This window comes from Helianthus annuus, chromosome 3 (assembly GCF_002127325.2).
Source record: "Helianthus annuus cultivar XRQ/B chromosome 3, HanXRQr2.0-SUNRISE, whole genome shotgun sequence".
In the NCBI taxonomy this organism is placed as follows: domain Eukaryota; kingdom Viridiplantae; phylum Streptophyta; class Magnoliopsida; order Asterales; family Asteraceae; genus Helianthus; species Helianthus annuus.
This window is the reverse complement of record NC_035435.2, coordinates 52,606,178-52,630,220: the sequence shown is the minus strand read 5'-3', so window position 1 is coordinate 52,630,220 and position 24,043 is coordinate 52,606,178. Positions and strand designations below refer to the sequence as shown.

The window sequence follows — 24,043 nt, the reverse complement described above, 5'->3', positions numbered from 1 at the left end:
GACCTTTTGTAACGGCTGCCACGTCAGCATTCATTCTCTTTCCTATAAAATTCCCCACTCACCACCAAAACAGGGTTTTACTGTCGAATTGAATTCTTAAAAATTCTCTTCTCAAAGCAGTTTTTCTTCTCATCTCTCACAAATTTCTTCGATCGTTCGTTTCAAAAATGACAAAATCGAAGTCATCTGCAAAACCCACATCAAAATCATCGAAAACAGCCTCTCAAAAGGCAACTTCCACTGAAATTCCATACAAAAAGTCTCACAATCTCCTGGGTCTACTCACAAAACCAAGAACCACAGATGTTTTCGACTCCATCATTAACACCATGGCAAAATCAAAGTACAAAACTTTGCTCACCGCCGATGCACCAATCTATTTGGCGACCCAAAGGGAGTTTTGGAAGAATGCAACCCTTGAAAAACAAGGAGACATTGCAACCGCCATTCACTCTTCTGTAAAGGGTAAAACTGTCCAAATCACGCCACAATCCATCTCCGAAGTCTTTCAACTCGATGACCAGGCAGGTAAAACTTCCTTCACTAAAAACGAGTTACACATTGACTTCATTGAACGAGGGTATGAAGCCACAATGATGAAGAAACTAACCTTAGAAAAGGGTTATTTTCCTTCTGCACCCAGATTCCTATTTCATACCCTCCTACTGTGTGTTTCAAACAAAACCACTTCTTTTAATGAGATCCCTATAAAGATTCAAAATCTGGGATATGCAATTCTTCAAGAAGAAAATTATAACTATTCTCGGGAAATCTTTAAAGATTTGGTTAATAATGTTGAAACCAAATCATTCTTACTGTTTCCAAGGTTTTTAAGTTACTATTTTGAAAAGAAATTCAGTAAGGATGATTTAGCTTTAATAAACCAAGGTGAAATAACTGTAATAAACTGCCTAACATCTGAAACTTTTTCACGAATGTTAGCACCTTGCAAAACACAAGCAGGGGTACCTGAGCAGAATTTAGCAGCTACCACTGCTCCTCAGGTATCTGCTGCTGAGCCTACTGCTCTAGGTGATCAAAGCAGCAGACCAACTGTTTTGAAACCCACACCTACAAAACCCAAAAAGCTTTACAAAAAGAAAAATAAAAAACCCCCCAAACCAATCAAAGCGGCAACTCTGGAGGATGAGATACCAGAGTTAATGCCTGTGACAACACAAATGTCACAAGAAACCACTGCTGCTTCTTCCTCACAGCAGTTGGTACAAATATCTCAACCCATAACCATAACTCCTCCTGTTTCTTCACAAAAAGAACAGGTTGTACACAAAGGGCCACCACATTATGATGCTCTGGATACACTCGTTTCCATCATCCACAGCTCAATGCTCGGAGCAAATCCACTTTCTACACCCACCATCACATCCTCAATTCCACCAAAAACACAACTGCTGTTGGATGCAATTGATTTGAACCAGGCATTACTCAGTCCTTCTCAATCACCTGTCAATGAGAATATACCTCAACAAATGACTGAGCCTGCTGTATCATTCTTTGCTAACCCACCAACACAACCTGAGGAGATTACACCCATTGAGTTACAAGTAACTCTTTGTGGTAATCCAAGTGAAGCAGCCACTACAACTGTTGAACCCACTGGTTTACAGTTGGACAGTGGTTACATCAATAAGACTTCCTTGGAGGCAATTCCTTTTATAGCACCTCTGCCAACCACCAGTGGATTTATTTATCCTACTGGCAACATCAAAAGGTTGTCAAGTGTTGAAGGAAGAAGACCCCAGTACCAAGAAAAAGGGGCATCAGTGGTTAATGTTTGGAGTAAACTCCCTACTTCAACCACTGATAAAACCACTGTTAGTGGGAAATCAGATGATCCCATTAAATTGGGTGATGATTTAAAGTACCAGAAATTGACGGCTCGTGTTGAAAAACTTGATAACTCTGTTGCAGAGCTCAAAGATATGCTCCAACAGTTGTTACATGTACAAAAGGTACAATCCACTGCTATTCCACCTCAAGCACCTGTTCTCCAACAGGCACCTGCTACAAATGAGCTCTGGAATCTTTTTCAACCTTTTCTCCATCATCAAGCACAAGTAGCAGATCAGCAACATGCAAAACATGTTCAAGAGCTGAGAAATGCTATGGAGTCTAGGTTCAAAGACACTCAGGCTGATCTAAAGGCTCTCAAAACTCAGATCCTGCACAACTCTGGCACTGCTCCTCCACCTGTGTTCTTCATTGATCACCTCCCTGAAGATAATGCCAAAAAGGGGGAGAAAATTCAGGAATGGAGAAGGAAAGGAATAATAGATGGTCTCTACTTTGCACCAGAAAATTCAAATATGACCAAACAGATTCCCTTGCCAGATGGGAGTAAGAAAATTGATGTGACCACAAATGCACTTGCAGAAGCACTTGCATGTGTGAAAAGGGATAGAGAGGCCAAAAAGAAAGCCAGGGTGGATTATTCGGATCAGGGTACTTCAGGGTCAAGAGATGATGAAAATCTTATTGATGAAAAGAAGAAGCCTACAAGAAAAGTAAGGCTACCCAAATCCATTCCAGTCAGACGTTCAAAGTCTGCTAAAAAACCACCACCTAAAACAGCTGTTGTAACTTCTGTTGTATCAGCTGCTGTTGGTACTTCAGTAGTTTCAACATCTGCTCCCACTTCAACACACACCATCTCAACACACACTACATCCACTGCTTTACCACCATCACCACCAAAATCAAAATCACCTCCTGTCAAAAGGCAGAAGACAGCAGTTGTTATAACTTCTGTTGTAAAGACAACAGTGGTTAGAACACCAGTTATTTCAACAACTGTTAGTCTATCACAAACCACTGCCACTACAACCACCTTTCCATCCAAAACATCACCAGTCCCTCCTCAAATAAAGAGGAGAAGGCTAATTCCTAAAGATGATGTCACTGCACCATCCCAAACATCTTCAAAACCTTTAGCTCTTGTCAAAATACCAAAACCAGTCCCACTCTCTTCTGTTCCAATGCACAAGCCCTTACCTCCTGCAGGTGTTCAATTTCCTCTTGAACTAGAAGCTGTTAGAGAAGAAATAAAATCTTTCTATACTGAGGACGACCCTGCCAAAAGGAGTTTGCCTTCAATCAAAGGATAGCCCTGGCCCAAAAATATTGATGAATATTTGAAGATAAAGGCCAAGCAAGCAGAGGATATCTCGAAAAGAAACACACAAGGGAAATCTGACAAAGAAGTATCAAGATACTACCAATATCTGCTCACACAAGTCAGTTCCTTAGAACGTTTTGCAAAGAATGTCAGTCAACAAATTTCAGAAAGAGCAGCTGAAACCTTGAAGAAAGACTACATTGAAAGCATTATGTTTTACAAAAGATACAAAGGAGAGAGACACATGTACAAAGAGTGGACTGTTCCTGAGCTTAAAGTTGAAGCTGCAAGAATTCAAGACATGATAAAAAGGAAAGTCACTCACACTCCTCCTGATTGGGCAAAGTTCAGAAAGAATGTACCTGATAAGCAAATGGAACTGAAGAGAATGAAAGAAGAACTGGTTGTTGCTGACTTTGGTACAAAAAGACAAATTGCTAGATAGAAAGAAGATGTGGTCAGGTCAACCTACAAAAGGTTGGAGGAATTAAGAAAGAAAGATCCAAAAATTCCTCAAAAACCTGACTATCCTGAAGCAGCGGTTTCAAAAAGACCATCAAAGCTGCAAATCAGGAGAGCCACTGCTCCAACTGGTAATGCCATCTACAAAAGAAGGAAACAAAGCCAGTTAGGAGCTGAAACTGTTCAAGAAATTCTTACTGGAAATGCTGTTGTAAAAGAAGGCTTGTTAAGAACGTTAAAAGAAGAACTTGAACAGGAAAACTCTGCTACCACTGCTCAGCCAGTGATGAACAGGCCAGCCTCACCAAATACTTCTGCAAATAAGCATCTCCCAAGAAACCCACCAGGCTCACAAATACAAAAGTGGGAAACTGACAAACAGACCTGCGTATTGACTTTGCTCAGGTCTGGTGGAGAAGTGGAGAAAATATCAAGGGAACAAGCTCTTGGCCTGAGTCTTGAAGATTTGCAGGATCTCCTTGATCTTCCACTTAGCAGGGATGATGAAGATACAGATGCCCTTGACTTTGAGTTACAATTTAAAGGTCAGATAAGGGAGCTGTTAATGAGGCAATAAAATATCCACAGATAATGAAGGGTTTTGGCATTATCTGTTCCAGGGGGAGATTGTTGGGATTGAACCCTATCAGAGGAACAGATAATTAAAGCCAAAACTGGATCAGAGCAATGGATTCTGAATAAGCAGATGCTGATATACAAATCTCTCCCCTTGAAAGTGATTACAACTACTGATGACCTCCTATCTGCTGATCTTGCTAAACTGCTGACCCATAACTACTGCTCAACTAAAGATCTGATGGAAGACTAAAGTCCTGCTGATTCAATCTACTGCCTTGAGTCAAGCACTGCTGATCCGGACAAGTGCTGCTGGGTTCACAGCAGTAGAAGGTTGCAGCAGCTGTTCTAAAGTCTGTTTTGTAATAGAATGTATTAGCAGTAGTTAACACAAGCAGTGTCTATATAGATCAGAGGTTAGAGTTTGTTAGGAGGTTAGATGTCACTTTCATGGTGACGTCAGCAAAGATGCTCAGTAGTTTGCAAGTGCCTATAAATAGTTCAGTACTTTGTACTGTTCTATTAGCTCTTTGCATCATTCGTCTTCTTGCACGAACAAACTACTGAGCTCTGGCTGAGGGGGAGTTTGCATTCTTACATCAATCATTGTAATCGTAGTTGAAATAAATTAAATCTTTCGGTTCTCTGTGTAAAGATGTTTGATAAAAGTATTACTCTCGTTTGATTGTATGCAAAGTTTGTTTTCATTATAAACTAGGGTTAAGACCCGCCCGCGTTGCGGCGCGGGTACATCGTAAATATTGAATGGATTAGTCCAAACGTTATATGATGCATTAACAATATGAAAACACACACTTCGACATATCTAGTTGAACTCAATGTAACCTATATCAGCAGTGTGGTTGGATCAAACGTAAAGTAAATCAAATTCATATCGAACAATCATAACGTATTATATGTGACCCAACTCATACATAGAAAACGTAACGGGTATGAAGGAAAATATGCACATGTAATCAAAAGGGATTAATTAGAGTTTTCGTAAAAAAAGGGAGAAAAAGAAATCATAATTTGACTCCAGTCGGTTCAAAACAAACTTTACGAAACATACATAAAATAAGCACGGAAACATATTATATTTGACCTGAATCATTTCACAAAAAAGTTTACGTCGAAACGTAAAACAATTTGAATTTATACCAAAACGTACATAAAAATATGCACGTAAAAATGGTTTCTTTAAAAGAAAACATATTATATTTGACCTGACTCGTCTAAAAAAAAGTCCAAATGTAGAACAAATCATATTTATATATAACCGTACATAAAATATGCACGTAAAAAATAAATTTTAAGTAAAAGGAGTATAGGGGTAAACCGAAACAAAATATTAGTAAAAAAAATTTAATAGGTTAAAAATGTTCGTAAAACCGTGCCAAGTAGCACCAATTCCACAACGACATCGACTCTCAACATCGTAAAAATAAAATAGATGAAATGGTAAAAATTACACTAAACGAAAAGCAGACTAAAATCGTTGAACAACGCACACCCGTTACAGTGTGTTAATGCGAAGACATTAACCAGAAACGTAAAACGTAGAAAATAATAACTTAGTCGATCTAGGACCCGACCGTTGCGGCGAACTTTTCAAAAGGGAAAAAATGGACGCGTTGCGACGGGTCTGTCAAATATGAAAAATAGAGCAAAAAACGTTAAACCTCACATGCACGCTACGACATGTTAACTCGCAAAATTTAGAACGAAATGTAAAACGAAAAACTTGCGAAAGAATAAAACTATGGGGGGCCAAAGTTGTAAATAATAAAGTGTTGTATTAAATTACAAAATATGAAAAACTTTGAGTTAAAAGTAAAAATTTTGAGGGTTAAAATGTAAAAGATAAAACCTAAAGGTTAAAAGTGAAATATAAAGTTTTTTTTTTTTTTTTTGGAAACTCCCAAAGCTTAGTGTACAACTCTTAATGCACAAAAAACTTGATAATTTATATATGGAATAATTCCGCTGCACACTCATCCATTTTCATCTTATTTTCAAACATAAAATACAATCAAAATCAAACTCAGATCCAACATGAAGTGTCAATGAGTAAATATTAGGTCAAAATGGGTTATATTGGGGCTGGGATAAAATAAATGGGGAAGATGGACAAAATTGCCCCTCACGTACCTGGCACATAGTGAGAGGTTAACTTCTGATTTGGATGTGGTTTGCGCTTTGGATTCAAATAGTTAAAATTACAAACCACAGGGACCCAAATCAAGACAAATTTAGTTTTTAGATTCAAATAGTTAAAATACACAAACTAGACTCAAAAATAACTTTACTCAATTTTCTTTTACGGCCACTTGAACCATTGTATATACATCCATTTAATTTTAAACCATATCGTTGTGTACATCGGTTGACCAGGCAATGTACATATAGCTCAACTCACATGGGTGCATGAATAGCATATCACGTAATACTATTTTTTTATTAAATAAAATAAAATAAAATAAAAAAAATAAAATAATGTATGTTATCCCAATTTAATAAACAATATTATATAGAGATCTTGTAAAAATTTATATTCAACACACACGTTTTTATTCATCAAATCTCTCTCTTTCTCTCTCTCTCTCTAACAACATCCAAAATGACAACGGATCTCCTCCACATCTCTCCACCACTTCACCTCACCTCCACCACCATCAACCACGGCATACTCACCTACAATGTCCACCACAAACGACGTCGTAACTACCTCCACCTTCCTTCACCACCACTACGCACCTTCCACCACCACCTACCTAACCGCACCCTCACCAAAGCAGTCAACCTCAACTCACCAATACAAACCTCGCCGGAACAACAACAATCGCCGCCGTCAGTCCTCCTCGACGTGACCGGAATGATGTGCGGTGCGTGCGTCTCACGAGTGAAGTCGATCTTATCGTCCGATCCGCGCGTGGAGTCCGTTGTGGTCAATATGTTGACCGAGACGGCGGCGGTTAGGTTGAAGGATGATGCGGCGGTGGCGACGGCGGAGGAGTTAGGGCGGAAGTTGACGGAATGTGGATTTCCGGCGAAGAGGAGAGCGGCGGGGCTAGGGATAGAGGAGAAGGTGAGGAAGTGGAAGGAAACGGTGGCGAGGAAAGAGGCGTTGATGATTGAGAGTAGGAACCGAGTTGCGTTTGCGTGGACTTTGGTGGCCTTGTGCTGTGGATCTCATGCTTCTCATGTTATGCATTCTCTAGGTGTTCATGTTGTTCATGGTAATTGTTCATAATTACTTTTAAGTTTATTGATGAATTGGCGCCAAAATCTAGTGGCAGATTAATAGATTATGACAGTTGAAAGTTTGAAATGAATTTGGATAACACACACTTACACTCTTGTTTTTGAGTTTAGCTGGTAGATCTTTTTGGTAGTTTTTGGAATTAGTTGGTAGGTATGAAAAAGTCAGATGTAGATGATGAAGAGTGAGAAACATTTGTAATCAGTTTACTTAACCTTAAGTTTAAATAGGCCATTATTCGAATAACTCGTAGGCTTGTAGATTGTAGCTTGCTCATGGACTGTTACGAAGTTAGCTCGTTAAAAAACTCGATACAATTTGGATTGAATTGGTTGGATCATAAGACGAGTTTAAGCAGAAGGTAGCTTGCTTGCATAATAAGTCATAAGACGAGCTGATTTGGCTCGAGTAACCTGCTGGTTGGATTACATAATTAGCTCATTTTTTTGTATATTGGTAGTTTGGTACGGTATATTTGAGATTGGTGTTTACTTGTTATTTGAGGCTTTTATTGAAGAAGAACGTACAAGATCATTAAAACTCAGAAAAGAGTAAATTACAAAAATCATCCTTTATGTATGTCATTTATTGCAAACTGTGTCCTTTATCTTCAATAATTACAGAAAACGTACTCGATGTTTGCAAACCCTTGCAAATTATGTCCTTTAGCCCTAACTCAGTTAATTTTTTCTGGTTAAATCTGACCAAATGGACCCCACATGAGGGTATTTTGGTTCTTTTACTCTCATGTGAGGTCCATTTGGTCAGATTTAACCAAAAAATACCCTCACGTGGGGTCTATTTGGTCAGATTTAACCACAAAAAATTAACTGAGTTAGGGCTAAGGGATATAACTTGCAAGGGTTTGTAAACATCGAGTACGTTTTCTGTAATTATTGAAGATAAAAGACATAGTTTGCAATAAGTGACACGCATAAAGGACGATTTTTGTAATTTACTCCTCAGAAAAACAAGCCAACTAGTCGAGCCACGAGCTAGCTTTAGTTGATAGCGAGCCAAATAAGAGCTCAGTTTATGGCTTGGTTGGAAATATTAAGTCGAGCAGGCTTGTATTATTACTGGCTTGGCTTGAATGCGGCTTGTATTATTACTGGTTCGGCTTTATCTGGAAGTAACAAGTCGAGCTATGCTATTGCGATCCCATAAATAAAACAAATATACTTGGAAAGTTGAGGTTTTGAGGCCAGTATCTGTAACTGTCACAGTAGTTATGAAATATGAAATAAAGTACAATGGTAATATAAAATCAATTTTTTCCATGGGCGATTTCTACAAGCAAAATGGTCTTGTTCTGAAAAGTTAATATATAAAAGTCCCACTATAAATTTGGAGTTTTTTAAGGATGGGATTAGACCTTGCTGCGAAGATTTTAGACAGAAAGTAGAAATTATTCTGAATTGGTAGCTAGATCTTGTAGAGTTCCTCTTGGTATGACACTTGCCTTTTATCTACCAGAAATGCTTTAACTTGTGTTTTTATGTAGGCACATTTATGGAGTTACTTCACAACTCCTATTTCAAAGGCAGTTTAGCTGTTGGTGCGTTGTTGGGACCTGGAAGAGGTTAGTTACAATTTTTGCTGGCCTTGTTTTTTTATTTACGTAATAACGACAATCACATATTTTTTGTAGTGAAAAGAGATAGGTTGTCTTTAATGAGTCAATGGTGATCCATTTTAAAATACTACAATTGTTTATGAAAATTAACAAAGACATTATTTGCAATTTAGTTTCGTTCTGATGTGGCGAAGTGTCACACATTTAAGCTTTAGCTGATCTTATGAAATGATATCTTTTTCAGAGCTGCTTTCTGATGGTCTTAAGGCATTCTTTAAGGGATCTCCAAATATGAACTCTCTTGTTGGATTCGGATCCATTGCTGCATTTATGATAAGCGCAGTGAGATTTCTTTCATATATATTTTTTTTGAATTTTACTTGTTTCATGATACTAACTTTTTTTCCTTCTTTTAGATCTCACTTCTTAACCCTGAGCTTGGATGGGATGCGACATTCTTTGATGAGCCGGTTTGTATGCTGTAACTTATTACTTATTTAGAGGTGGCAAATTCGACCCATTTGCTTATGATTGGGCTGATTAGGGTTCTGTTGTATTTCTATTGGGTCAGGCTTAGCCAAAAATGTAATCGGGTCAAACAGGATGACAATCGCCTAAACTGAAATTGTAATTCACAGAACCTCCTAATCATAGTTTATAGAAATCAAATATTTTATTGAAATTATATAATTTTGTTAATTATAGTTTACACAAAAAGAAAATTGTTTCGACAAAAAAGTGCTTTGGGTCAACCGACCCGATCCAGTTTGTGCGGCACAAAAAACTACCCGTTGACCCGGACCCAGTTGGACCGGTTACCCACCCACCCGTTTTTTTACATCTAGTTTTTCTCTCAATACAAGTATATGACTATCGTGTACACTTTCAGTCATATTAATTGCTCAAATACAATTTAAAGGGGTGCTCATTTTTAGCATGCAGGTTATGCTTCTTGGTTTTGTTCTCTTGGGACGTTCACTTGAAGAAAGGGCGAGACTTCGGGCATCTAGTGACATGAATGAACTATTAGTAAGTTCATCTTTTCGAAAAATAAGGTGTAATATCCATGATCATTGTGAAAAATATAAAATAAGTCATATTTATTTGTTTCCCATGTAAATTAGTTGATCGCATAGGACTTCCATTGTGCAAAATACTAAGAATATTATAGAAAAATCTAAAGTTGCTAACAAACATGTTTCATTGTATGCAGTCGCTGATATCCACACAGTCACGACTAGTGATTTCTCCCTCTGAAAGTAACATGACAGATGGAAGCATATTAAGCTCTGATTCAATATGTATTGAAGTCCCTACTGATGAGATTCGAGTTGGAGATTTAGTACTGGTTTCACCGGGAGAAACTATTCCTGTAGATGTAAGTTTGTTAATTTTAAACTGAAACATTATCATTCACTCTAATCCATATTATAGCCAGAGTCTTTGTAACATTTACATGTATTATGATGTATTGATCTTCTCAAAATTATTATTTTGCGTTTTAAACGATTGATTAAACTTTGTGTGCAGGGAAAAGTTGTTGCAGGAAGAAGTGTTGTGGATGAGTCCATGCTCACCGGCGAGTCGCTTCCTGTTTTTAAGGAAGAAGGTCTTTTAGTCTCAGCCGGAACAATAAACTGGGTAAACCGTCCCCACTAATTTGGATATTAACTTCGAATATGCAGAAAAAGATATCAACTATAACTTCAAGTTTGGTCCCCAAATAATATAGTTTTATGTTGCTCACAATATGACTACTTATAATATCAAAGTAGAAGGTTTTATCTTATTATGTTTAAGGATGGACTTCCTAATGTAATGAGTAATGACCGTGACCATGTTTCATGACTGCCTTTCAGGATGGTCCGCTAAAAATCGAAGCTTCTTCAACAGGCTCCAACTCGACGATAACAAAGATCGTTAAAATGGTCAGTATTTTTTTCCCTATTAGTTAGATAAATATCAGATTGACATGTTACTTACATAAATGCTCTGGTTCAGCCTTGAAAATGTTAAATAGACGGACCAAACTGCATAATTTTTAGTACGGTCGCGACGGACCAAGTTGGGAACCCGAAAATTTGAAGTTTATAAATAACTAGTTGTCAACTGAATGCAAAAGTTATATTATTTTTATAGTATCTGCACTTATAATAAAATGATTTATGAGGTTGTGTACTAAAATACACTTTGGGCACTGTTTAACCTGTTTAGGTAGAGGATGCTCAAGGACGTGAAGCACCTATACAGAGGCTTGCTGATTCGATTGCTGGCCCATTCGTGTACACTGTTATGACCTTATCTGCTGCAACATTCGCCTTCTGGTATTAAACTACTTATTTGTCATTTATCAGTTATCTCAATAATTCTTGTTAATGATAAAGATATTGATACAGAGATTGACTACCGTTTAGAAAGAATTAAAAGATATTCATTTGTTGAATTACCTTTATTGAAGTTATCCTTGTTGCTTTCTGTTTTTTTGTTATAAAGGTACTATGCTGGGGTACATATTTTTCCAGATGTGTTGCTCAATGACATTTCTGGCCCTGATGGGAGTCCTTTACTTTTGAGCTTAAAGCTTTCCACAGATGTCTTGGTGAGTGAGTCATAGGGAGCTTAATACTTTCCAACTTGAGGACGATCTTGTAATTTCACCCTTTTTATTTACTGTCATAATTTACTCATAAATAAGTTATATTTCAGGTCGTTTCTTGCCCATGTGCACTAGGCCTTGCAACACCAACTGCAATTCTTGTTGGTACCTCTCTAGGTAAATAAATGAAAAAAAATAAATAAAATAATAAGCAGTGATTTTTTTAACCATTCGTTCAAGTTGTTAATATCTTATTTCATTGGCCTATTTTGTTATTGTTGTGGAACAGGGGCTAAGCAAGGACTTCTTATTAGAGGTGGCGATGTGTTGGAACGCTTGGCAAACATAGACACTATTACTCTAGACAAGGTATTCAATACAGGTGGCAATTTTCACCCATTTACGTAAAAAATGTTAGCTAATATGGAAACGTGTCAAAAGTTGCCCAAAGTGTGGTTTTAAGACAAAAAACCCTCCTATATCATTTTTCAATCACATTAGGGGTGAATTTCTGTTGCAACATGAAACCTAACACAAAATTATAGAGTTGGGTTATTCTGGGGTCGAACCGACGAACATGTTTAGCTAAATGAATCATGTTTGGGTTGATCTGTTTAGTTATATACTTATATTCTATAAAAATGTGTTATATGCGTACATTGGTTGGGTTTTTTTGTTCCCAAAATGAAAAGCTAAAAGTGAAATGAGCATCAAGTTTTATAGTTTAAACGTGATTGTTTTACATAAATTTCGTTGTAAATTTGTAATTTTAGAGTATTAATCTGCAAAAATAAATACATTTTGAGGTTAAGCGGGTCGTCCTCGTGTCAACCTGCAAAACTTGTGTTGTCTTCAAGTTGATGTACCTGGCAAAATTTTCGGCTTCATGTCGTGTTCGGGTTCATGTCATATTTCTGTGTTCTTGCCATGTTCGGGCTCGTATCAGTTTTTTGTGCTCGTGTCGGGTTCTACCCACCAACCCGCAAACACGACCCGTTTAACACTCCTGATTCGGCACATTAGTTACATATAAAAATTGAACTTTTGGTTAGAAGTATTTTGGGTCAGCGACTCAGCCCAACCTGACGCTACCAGTGCCAAAAGGTTATCCGTCTGACCTGTTTCCCAAACCGTTCTTTTTGCTGACCTGTCTTCTCACTCGCTGTTACCAGACAGGAACTCTTACAGAAGGAAAACCCGCGGTTTCTGGTGTCGCATCATTTAGTCACGGAGAAGCAGAGATTCTCCAACTGGCTGCTGCAGTAGAGAAAACCGCATCACATCCCATCGCAAAGGCTATTATATCCGAAGCAGAATCATTGAATCTAGATATTCCAGTTACCAGCAGGCAGTTAGCAGAACCGGGCTTTGGGACATTGGCAGAAGTAGATGGGCATTTGGTGGCCGTTGGATCTATGAAATGGGTCCATGAACGTTTCCACCACAGAAAAAACATTTCCGATGTAATGGAATTGGAGAAAGATGTGATACAGAAATCATCAGAAGGTCGTGCTTCGTCAAATTATTCACAGACGGTTGTTTTCGTTGGTCGGGAAGGTGAAGGGATCATTGGTGCTATTGGAATATCTGATAATTTACGTCATGATGCTGAGTCTACCATAAAAAGGTACTATCAATTTATCAAATATTTTTTTTTTTTTGAGTAAATTACACGGATGGTCCCTGTGGTTGACGAAAATTTTGGATTTGGTTCCTAGCTTTCCAAAAGTACACGGATGGTCCATGTGGTTTGCACTTTGTAACACATTTAGTCCCCAACTTTTTAGAAAAGTAAATGGATGGTCCATGTGGTTTGCACTTTGTAACGCATTTAGTCCCTAACATGGACCTGCTGAAACCTTTAGATTTGTTAGCTGGGGACTAAATGCATTACAAAGTGCAACCATAGGGACCGTCCACGTACTTTTAAAAAGCTAGGGACCAAATAAAAAGTTTTGGTTAACCACAGGGACCATCTGTGTACTTTACTCTAAATATTTTAATTTTTGTTATTAAAAGAGGGTTGTAGAACGTTATTAAAATTTCTGGTTACTTGCACCCAAATCCTTTTGCTAAAGGTTGCAGTTTTGACCCATTTACTTATGTCCAACAGGTCAAAACTTCTAAAGTGTATTTTTGATGCATACAACCTGCTAATTACTTAATTTTAAAAAAGTAGATTATATATTTACCTTATTAACATGCTAATTACTTAATTTTAAAAAAAGTAGATTATATATTTACCTTATTAACTATTTGCAACAAAATTAGAAGAAAGACAAAATGTTTGTGGGCTGACCGGTCCCAAACTTAATGTCCCGTTAACCCATCAGATGGCGGTGATGCCTGTCTTAACAATATTTTTTTTGAAGGCTACACGAGAAGAGGATTGAAACAATCCTGTTATCAGGAGACAGGGAAGAGGCAGTTGCAAGTGTAGCAAAAACAGTGGGCATAGAAACACATCTAATCAACGCATCTTTGACCCCACAACAAAAGTCGGGTGCCATCTCGACTCTACAAAACTCAGGCCACCGTGTTGCAATGGTGAGTTATTGTTCAATAACTGATCATTGTTAGTTTGTTACGCTCTATGAAATGTTTTTTATATTCTTTTTATTGTTATTTCTAACACAACCTTACCTCCAAAAGGTCGGGGATGGAATCAATGATGCACCGTCTTTGGCTCTAGCGGACGTCGGAATTGCTTTGCAAGTTGATGGACAAGAAAACGCTGCCTCTAATGCTGCTTCCATTATACTTCTTGGGAACAAACTTTCACAAGTAAGCATTTTACATATCAACCGTTAGGCCTGTGAATGAACCGAACGTTCATGAACTATTCGTGACCTGATCGGCAGGAAGTTTGTTTATTTAAATAAAAGAACGGACATGAACAAATTTGTTTTGTTCATTTAATTAAACGAACGAACATGAACACTTGCTTTGTTTGTTCAGTTATGTTCGTCAACGTCCGTTTACGGTCGCTCATTTACGTTCGTTTACATTTTAATAATCACATAATTAATTATAGTTTATATAAATATAAACATTAAATGGTATTTCTGCGTTCGGTGCGTTTACAGGCTACCAACCATCCCCCAAAAAGATACACAAAAAAAGTCTGAAATCATTTTATTCAATAGGGTGAGGTTCTAGAGTGAACACTAGTGTATTTGCGAACTGAGTGAACAAATCCTAGCCATTGATCTACACACGTGTATGGCCAGGATCTCATCATCAAATCGTAAAATACACTAGTGTATTTCAACATCAAATCCTGGCCATTGATCTACACACATGTATGGCCAGGATTAGTTCACTCAGTTCGCACGCTACACTAGTGTTCACTCTTGAACCTAATCCTTATTCAATATATATATATATTTTGGTAATAATATCTGTTAGCCCAACCTAACTCCATCATTGACGCTAGTAAGGGTGTGGGTTTCGACATAAAACGAACTTAACAAGAAATTTGCGGGTTTGGGTTTAGTCTTAATTGATTCGGGTCGGCTTCGGGTCGAACATAGCAACCATGTTTAGCCAAACGGATCTTGTTCGAGTCAGCCTTGCTGGTTGACCTATATAACCCCTTTATCTTAATAAATTTTCTAAAAAAATATTATGTCATAGTTTAACTGATTGGGCATTTAATACCAAAACTTAAAAGCCATGAGAAAACAACGAGTTTCATAGTTTAAGCATAATTACTCGAGTTAAATGCCATTTTAGTCCCTGTGGTTTGGGCCATTTTGCCAGTTTAGTCCAAAGGTTTCATTTTTTGCTTGTGGATCCAAAAAGGTTTCACCGTTGCCATTTTAGTCCGCTGGGTTAACTTCGTCCATTTTTTCTGTTAACGAGAAGGGCAATTGGGTCAGTTTATATGTAATTTTGGTAAATAGAAGGGCGATTCGGCCATATAAAATGACCGAATTGCCATTCTCGTTAACAGAAAAAATGGATGAAGTTAACCCAGTGGACTAAAATGACAACGGTGAAACCTTTTTGGACCCACAGGCGAAAAATGAAACATTTGGACTAAACTGGCAAAATGACCCAAACCACAGGGACTAAAATGGCATTTAACTCTAATTACTCATTTACATTTGTATGTTTGCTTGTTAATTTGTAATTTAGAGTATTAACATGCTAAAATAAAATACGATTTCGGGTTACGCGCATCGTGTTGTGTCAACCCGCAAAAACTCGTGCCCTGCTCGGGTTTATGTGACTTTAATTACTGATTTATCATGACAGGTTGTGGATGCAATTGATCTTGCAAAGGCAACAATGTCTAAAGTCCATCAAAACTTGTCTTGGGCAGTGGCGTATAACGTTGTCGCGATCCCCGTTGCAGCCGGTGTGCTGCTTCCGCATTTCGATTTTGCAATGACACCCTCACTTTCAGGTGATTCACAATTTCCTCTAATATTTTTATAAAATTTGTGGAACCGTAGAAGTTGATAAATTATGGTTTTTGAATTTTGATAGGTGGACTGATGGCATTTAGCTCGATATTTGTGGTCAGCAACTCCCTACTTCTACAACTTCATGGGTCTCATCAAAAAACGAAAAACGAAAAAGACAACTTCCAACCAAAGTGAAAAGCCGATCAAATCGGCATCTTAATAGCTGAATTATTGTTGATGCACTTGAGCTAGGATCTATTTGTCGATAATTTATTGGTTGACATGGTTGCATGACTGCTATTGCGACCGAGGTTAACAAGAATCATTTCGTCAAGGTAGCGTTAGGTGGACATTACTCGATGCCTACTATTAAGCAAAGCTTATGTTTACAATATAATGGAAGCTATGTAAGGTGTGATAGGAGCTATTTATACCAACTTTGTTAACTGTATGTCAAATTGTGTTGTTTGTCAGATTATGTTGTATGTCAGAACATAAGAGAAATATATATAATAATTCTGTGTTCCAGCCATACAAACAATATTATGTTTCGAGAGGAATAATATATTATATTGAATACGACTTACGGGCTGTTTGTTTACCTCTTAACGAAGGTCTTAGTGGTTCAGCACTTAATGGTTCAGACTGTTTGTTTCACGAGCAGATGTCTAATTGGTTCAGACATGTGCCTCTGAATGATTAAGTATTATACGGAGTCTGAATAGTTAGACCTCTAATCTGAATTGGTCAGACATTTGCCTCTGAACGGTTGGTTAAGCATTATAGTGACTCTCAATGGTTCAGACCCCTTATTGGTTCAGTACTTTATAGTTTAGACCTCTTACTGATTCAACACTTAACCATTCAAAAGTTTTCAAACAGCCCGTTAGTCTGTGAAAAAATTGTGTATAAATGTAGAAAATGAAAACGTGGTATTTGTACTTGCATAAAATGTTATACAAATTAATGTCTGATAAAAGTATAAGGTATGTGTTAAGGTAGTTTAGGTAGTTGAAAGTATAGGGGCTATTGTGATATATGATCAAAGTATAGGGTGTGTGTTGTGGCGGTTTAGGTAATCGAAAGTATAGGGGCTATTGTGATATATGATCAAAGTATAGCGTATGCGTTATGGTGGCTATTGTGATAAACTAGTGGAATTCCCGCGCTTCGCAGCGGGCTACCGGTCTGTATCAGTTCAGTTTGTTATAGTATTAAGTACGATAACGACACTCGGTATAGCAACCAAAAGATATATGCCCAAGAGGATATCGACATGTGTTATATATTGACCGAAAACCATAAAACGAAAACCAAATTGATGTTGTTTGGTCTGTATCAGTTCGATTCGTCACGCTACTATTATCGTACCGACGCTTGCTATAACTTATATATATCGTCACGCCGAGAAAATCCCAAAAGAGTATATGGTACCGGTAATAGTGTTGTTTGGATGGTATTGGTTCGGTTCATTATACTTAAAAAAACTTCGGGGGGTCGGCCGTCCCCTCCCGCCCTACTTAAACTGCGCCCTGATAATATATAACTGATATATTTTTTTATTTCTTTTAGTTGCAATATAAGTGATATATTTATATTAAGTGGTGGAGGACTTGCATTTCTCTTGAGAGATGCAGGTTCGACTCCCACTTGGTGTAGAGTGAGGCACTGGTGGGCAGTGATAGGAGACCCAGGGAAACCTTGGTTGGATCCTTGAGCCAAACGGGTTTTACCGGTAATTTAACCGTCGCGCCTACGGACGGGTGGGTTACCGGATTTTCCCCGGAATTAGTGGTGGACTCGGGTTACTCTCGGAGTACTCCGTTTGTCCAGTGGGTGCCCCGAGAGTGCTCGGGATTGAGTTTGTTTGCCGTTCAAAAAAAATTGTATTTTTTAGGTGAAACTCTAGGGTCTAAACCATAAATGATGCAATGTAAAAATAATTTATAATAACAAAAAACAAACCAATGTAGCTCTATAAAAAAACAAAAAAAAAAAAACCATAAAAAGAAGCTGCCATAACACTAACCAATAACATTAATTATGTTACTGTACATCCTCTTTGAATTTGTATGTATATATAATATAATGATTAAAATATAGGTTATATAAGAAAAAGAGTAAACTGTCATTTTGGTCCCTAAGGTTTGGTTACTTTTGCCACTTTAGTCCAAAACTCAAACCTTTTGCATCTGGGTTCGTGTGGTTTCAGTTTTATTGCCATTTTGGTCCAAAAATGAAATCAGGTCATACTTGTCTTATAAAATCCTGCAATTTTGTCATTTACTTCAGGGGCAAATCAGGTCATATTTGTCTTATAAAATATGGTATTTATTTATAAAAAAAGAAATGATCATTTTGGCCCTGCGGAAAATGACAAAATAACAGGATTTTATAAGACAAATATGACCTGATTTCATTTTTGGACCAAAATGGCAATAAAACTGAAACCACAGGAACCCAGATGCAAAAAGTTTGAGTTTTGGACTAAAGTGGCAAAATTGACCAAACCATAGGGACCAAAATGGCAGTTTACTCTAAGAAAAATAATAAGCTATCATAACTGATTCTTGTTCTTGAATTGATTGTAGTTGCAGCTGATCCATAATTGTGAACGGGAAACTGAGAAGACGATAAAGGAGCATGTAAAGTCGTTAATGAGGATCGAAACAATGTCGATGCCAATGGCTGAAAATAAGAATGAGGCGGATCGTGTAGCCATTGATAAAACAACAAGAACAGTTTATGAAGAATCTAAATTCCAATGGGTAGCAACACGGGGACCATAGAAGAAGGTCGATAACAAAGGGAATCTAATAGACTCACCAGTTTGACAGGTCGAATTTACCGGTTTTAACAGAGGAGACCTTGATGGTTGGTTGTACATGTGCGAACACTTTTTCACAAGTGATGATACTCTAGATCAAGAATCTCAAGCTTCGGTATGCACTATTTCATTTAGAAATTAGTGATGCTATGTAATGGCTCAAGCCTTAACTTGCCTTGGTCAGGCTATGTAGGAGCTATTACATGTAGATTTCTAACGGTTTGTTTGAAGATTCTACGAAAGAGCTGACCACTTTATTACAAAGTAATTCCTTGAAAGAATATTGTCACTCGTTTGATAGGATTATGTTGTTAGCATCTTCTTGAGGGGCTTGAAACTGAAAGTAATATGCCCGGTTAAGACGCTTAAGCAAAAATCTTGCCTGTTAGGTGATTGTGAGGATGTCTTCCAACATCCTTTCCTCCTTTTATACATTATGAGGGTGGGGGTATGGTTAATCACTCTAGGGTGTTTGAGTGATTCTCTACCCAATAATATTATGTCATGTCAACTCCTCATTTTACACTCAATCACTAGGTATGGTTAATCACTCTAGGGTGTTTGAGTTATATCTTTTTAACGGTCAAATTTCATTAATCTTTGCACTCAATCACATCGGTGACTATACCCCGATTTCCCTCACCGAACACCCACTCACCGATGGTCTTCATCATGATGGTGTGGTCACCGATCGGTGACACCCACTCACCAAATGACTCCCCGCAAATCATACTGCCCACCCTGACCATTAACTTATTTTGAAAGAGGGTGGTGTACCTATAACCCAAAACTATATGTCAAAAGGACATCATTGACAACATGACTTAGAAAATTAAAAGACTCGGATGTGATTCAAGATAGTAGGAGCCTGTTTTCCTCACCAGCAGTAACAGATAAATATAAGAATGGCTAATGAGTAATGATGAATGCGTATAGAGTATAAGAGATTATGATATTAACAAAAGAGCGACTCGTCTTAGTTTATCTGGTGGGTTATTAACAATGAGATTAACTAAGTGTGACAAGAGCTTGTCACACATTAGTCACATGTGTGTGAGCCCAATATCTCTACTTTTTACTCTAATGTTCACCTTGCGATATGACATGCATGTACATATTCTTTTATGAGAGTACTTGTCCAAAATGCCACTATGTAGTATTAATCTACTATATTGATGATTACCATTGATTTCTCAATATGGTATCCATGTACTTACGATTTCTCAACGCTTTGTTTAACGCAACCATTGCTTATTGGATACCATGACATATGGTCCGGATTACCATAGATCATTATTAACTTACAATTGATTGTTTACCACTGATAATTAATTACACTAATAATCAACAACTTCAATGCAATTTTCCATCAATCATCAGAGACCCGAGCATGGGTAGCAGTTGCCCCATGAACCGCACCAAGGGGGCCCTTGGTATCCTTGCCAAAGGGACATCCCCCCTTAATCCTAGGTTCATTGGTGTATGCAACAACTCAAATTAGCAGTCAAAACGAGCGTGTACTCGACAATTCCTAACTGTATCATTGTATATTATTATTTTCCTTTGGTCTTAAATTAATTTTAATCACCCAAAATGATTTGATGGACTCTAAAATCACAGCAACGCTCATTGATGTTTGTTTTAGTTAAGTGTTTTGTTGTGTAGTTACGTTTAGTCGTGTTTTATTTTCTACTTTGTGTCACTATTAAGAGCTGTAGCACAATTTGGGGGTCTTTTAGTTGCAATCTACGTATCCAACGACGATGATTAACATTTACCAAAACCGAATACACAAAAAACTTTTACTCGACAATAAATTAAGTTATGGTAGTAAATACCAAGTGGACACATAGTGATTCACATCAAAAGTAAAATTAGTTACTTTTGTTATCTACTTGTAACCTATTTTACCACCCTTCCAAGTTCAAAAACTAACGGTTTTCAATCTCGGTTGATTTTAAGCCGAATCTGCATTGATGCAAGTTGACCATAGAAAACGATCTCATGGACGATAGATTCGGGTTTTGTATGTTAGTATCCTCTCTTTCCGAAGCAAAGTGGAATGTGGCGGTTTTGGGTTTTTTAGATATGCGGCCCGTGTTGATATTTGATAACTGGAAAGCTCGGTTCTTGTTCTTGTGCGACAAAAGTGTAGAAGCTAGAAGATTTCTCCGTTTTCTGTTGAAGGCGTTTTCTGGTTTTGCAATGTCGTTTATCGACGGTGTTGATGAGCGCCACATGTTTGCTAGACATGTAAAGGATTTTGATTTTCCATCGTAGAACGTCGATATTCCTCTTCTGTAATGAAATTCATGTAAATTTTAACTTTTTTGATAGTACAAGTTTATAAGGTATATAAATACTACTACAAATAACCAAAAAAATAAAAACACACAAGTTGACAATTTGTCTCATATCTATCTATAACTATAAGTATTGAATTATGAGATGTTAATAGGTTTCGTCATGATTTGAAGACCGACTTTCTCACTTTGGGATCATAATGTCTAACAACTATTTTTTGATACCGGTATCCTATGTTTCATCCTAAATGATAATGGACATCTACATGGGTATTGAGGATCCTTTTTATTTATTTATTTTTTTAATCTTATGTGGAAAATTATTTATTGCAATTCCCATATTTTGGTCTCAAACTCATCCCAAAAGTGACTATGACTTACAATTCTAAATCCAATATTTTCATAAGTATATCACATATTATACTTTTTAATATTAGAATTAGGATCAAATACAAAAGCTTCTAAAAATAAGAAGTGTACAAAGGCTTCTAAAAATAAACCCAGTTCACAAAAAAAAAAAAAAAAAAAAAAACCCTAAACACCCACCACCACCCAAAAACCTAGCGCCCCCCCCCCCCCTCCCTCCCGCGGCAAAATTTTAACAATTTCCACTCTCTTAACAATTACTACCGGTTATTACGCTTTCTGATATTATACATAAATACTCAACTACAATTCTAACCGTTTTAATAATGGTTGTTATTTTATTACACTTTTATGGATATGATTCGTTGGTGGAATGATGATACTTCAATAGTTCGTCAGGGACCAAATTTACCTTTAAAAAATGTATATAATATATTAGATTGGTAAACGGGTAAGTATTCACTTGTGCATCACCTAAAACCATACACGTACCCAACCGAACCCTACTAGAAAAAATTGCAATTAATTCGAAAACTCTTCTTGTGGTCTAAATGTTTGGACTGTGGGTTTAACTACCATACCATCCTAGTCAGAGACAGATTATAGAATTGTGGTTGAAGCTGGACCAACAAATCAGTTTGATGAAAGGCATGTGCAGCCATGATCCATGGAAGTATTTTATACCTAACCCAAACAAGAAAAGTTGTATTTGTGCACATTAAATTAAAATTAAACCACTCACAAAACATGGCTTTTTGGTCTCTATTCTACTTACCCCACTCCTTATCTCTTCTTCTTTATATCTTCTTATCCTTTCATTACTTTATCAAAGTGGGCCCCTCTTTATCTACTCTTGGATGATATTATTAAAAATTTGTTTTTTATTTCTTTTTGTTATCAAGATCACAACACTTTGGTACCTTATCTTTTTATGTAATTAATAATACAAATAAATATTCTAAAAAAGTTTTGGAATATGCTTCTAAGGGTATATTTCTCTTTCTAATTTCTAAACAAAAACCATATATATACATATGTGTGTGAGAGAGATTCATATCATGATAATGTACATAAAGAAATAACTTTTAATTTATAGAATTTTAATTTCAAAGCACACATGATTGGAAAATGGTTTGGATATTATTGAGTGCTCGGCGGCGATTGTTGACTTTTTACGAAGCTCGGATATGTTTTTCGTACTTACTTTTTATATCTCATCTGTATTCAGGACTTGTATTAAAACATACAAGTCCCGTGTATAGATGTGACACAAAAAGTTATAAAGTAATAATAACAATACTATCGTTTTATATAACAAATTTGAAGGATAATATTAGTTTCCTAGAAGATTTTTGCCAAACGAAAAATTAGTGTGCAAATTAATTATTATGAGAGTAGTAATTGACTAATTTTCAGAAATTAACAACAATATATTTTGTTATAATAAATTTGATAAATTAGATCACTTTCCTAGAAAATTTTTGCTAAAGTAATTAGTGTGCAATTAATTAGAATAATTCACCAATTTATTTATTTTTTGCAAATTACATTAAAATAATCAATTAAAACATTTTCCCCAAATTTCTGATGCAGATCATGAACTTGTAACAGAAATCAACAAGCAATTGATGGATTGAAATGAAGCAGAAACAAAGTGTTAAGAAAGGAGTAAGCTAGTAACCTGATGGGCAGAGCTTTTTCTAGGGCTTGAATAGCATGATCAAGAGATCCAGTGCTGATTTTTGGATCATATCTGTACGGACTCTGAGCATCTCCGTCGTCGTCGTTGTGGTTGATTTCGTCGTCGTCGCTGTTGTTGCCGATGGATGAACTGCTGGATGAGTTGCATTCTTCTTCTTGGATAATTCTCATCAAGGAGGACGTCGTTTTGGATTTCAATTGGTGATTAAATGTTGTTGCAGTCTCCGCCGGTGGTGGTGGTGGCAGGGGATCGTCTGGTTTGAGTTGCATATCTGTTGATTTGATTGTAAGGAGGGAGGGAGGGAGGTTAGGGTTCATGAAATGGGTAGATGAAGATGAAGGAAGGAGTAACAACGGGCGCCCCTGTTTAGAATTCGCCATTTGTGTGTCATGTAGCTATATATACGTACACTTGTATGGATGGATATATCCATCTGTCGTGCCTTTACTTTATCCTCTCTTCTCTTCTGCTCTGTTTTTTTATTATTACTATTGTTATTGTTGTTGTTGTTTTAGCTTTATACCAAAACTCACTGTTTTTATTATTACTTTTTCTTTTGTGGAATAAAATAAATGATGAAGGTGGGTTTTAATGATCTAAAATATGATTAATTAAGGGTCTGATTGGTATGGTTAATAGAATGGATGAGGGAACGGAATGAACGAGTGAATGAAATGGACGAGTTAATGCAATGGATTCTTACCATTCCATATCTTGTTTGGTTACCATGTAAGAATGGAATGAATTATTATTGTGTATTGTTTGGTAGGCAAGAAAAATAAAGGAATAAAATTAGCGGTGAGTGGTAGTGGTCGGTGGTAGTGA

General features: G+C 36.9%; 2 protein-coding genes across 2 annotated transcripts; one reads left to right on the top strand and one right to left on the bottom strand.

The window, feature by feature from the left end:
* Positions 1-6,721: 6,721 nt before the first annotated feature.
* Positions 6,722-16,602, top strand: LOC110928881 (copper-transporting ATPase PAA2, chloroplastic). Its single transcript, XM_022171937.2, has 17 exons — positions 6,722-7,413; positions 8,941-9,018; positions 9,257-9,354; positions 9,429-9,482; positions 9,955-10,041; positions 10,226-10,390; positions 10,543-10,653; positions 10,872-10,940; positions 11,227-11,336; positions 11,506-11,611; positions 11,719-11,785; positions 11,898-11,977; positions 12,781-13,235; positions 13,981-14,155; positions 14,261-14,392; positions 15,869-16,019; positions 16,103-16,602. The coding sequence occupies exons 1-17, from the start codon at positions 6,795-6,797 to the stop codon at positions 16,213-16,215; spliced, it is 2,670 nt and encodes an 889-aa protein (XP_022027629.1). The 5' UTR covers positions 6,722-6,794; the 3' UTR covers positions 16,216-16,602.
* Positions 16,603-20,628: 4,026 nt separating this feature from the next.
* LOC110928882 lies at positions 20,629-23,681 on the bottom strand. Its single transcript, XM_022171938.2, has 2 exons — positions 23,198-23,681; positions 20,629-21,145 (listed from the first exon to the last, which is right to left on the bottom strand). The coding sequence occupies exons 1-2, from the start codon at positions 23,596-23,598 to the stop codon at positions 20,779-20,781; spliced, it is 768 nt and encodes a 255-aa protein (XP_022027630.1). The 5' UTR covers positions 23,599-23,681; the 3' UTR covers positions 20,629-20,778.
* Between the last annotated feature and the right edge of the window lie 362 nt (positions 23,682-24,043).

Coding starts and splice junctions, on each gene's coding strand:
- LOC110928881 (XM_022171937.2), top strand. CDS start 6,795: ATGACAACGGATCTCCTCCACATCTCTCCACCACTTCACCTCACCTCC. Junction 10,654..10,871: donor CAGCCGGAACAATAAACTGG/GTAAACCGTCCC, acceptor ACTGCCTTTCAG/GATGGTCCGCTAAAAATCGA. Junction 14,156..14,260: donor CAGGCCACCGTGTTGCAATG/GTGAGTTATTGT, acceptor TACCTCCAAAAG/GTCGGGGATGGAATCAATGA.
- LOC110928882 (XM_022171938.2), bottom strand. CDS start 23,598: ATGGCGAATTCTAAACAGGGGCGCCCGTTGTTACTCCTTCCTTCATCT. Junction 21,146..23,197: donor GAAAAAGCTCTGCCCATCAG/GTTACTAGCTTA, acceptor ATTTCATTACAG/AAGAGGAATATCGACGTTCT.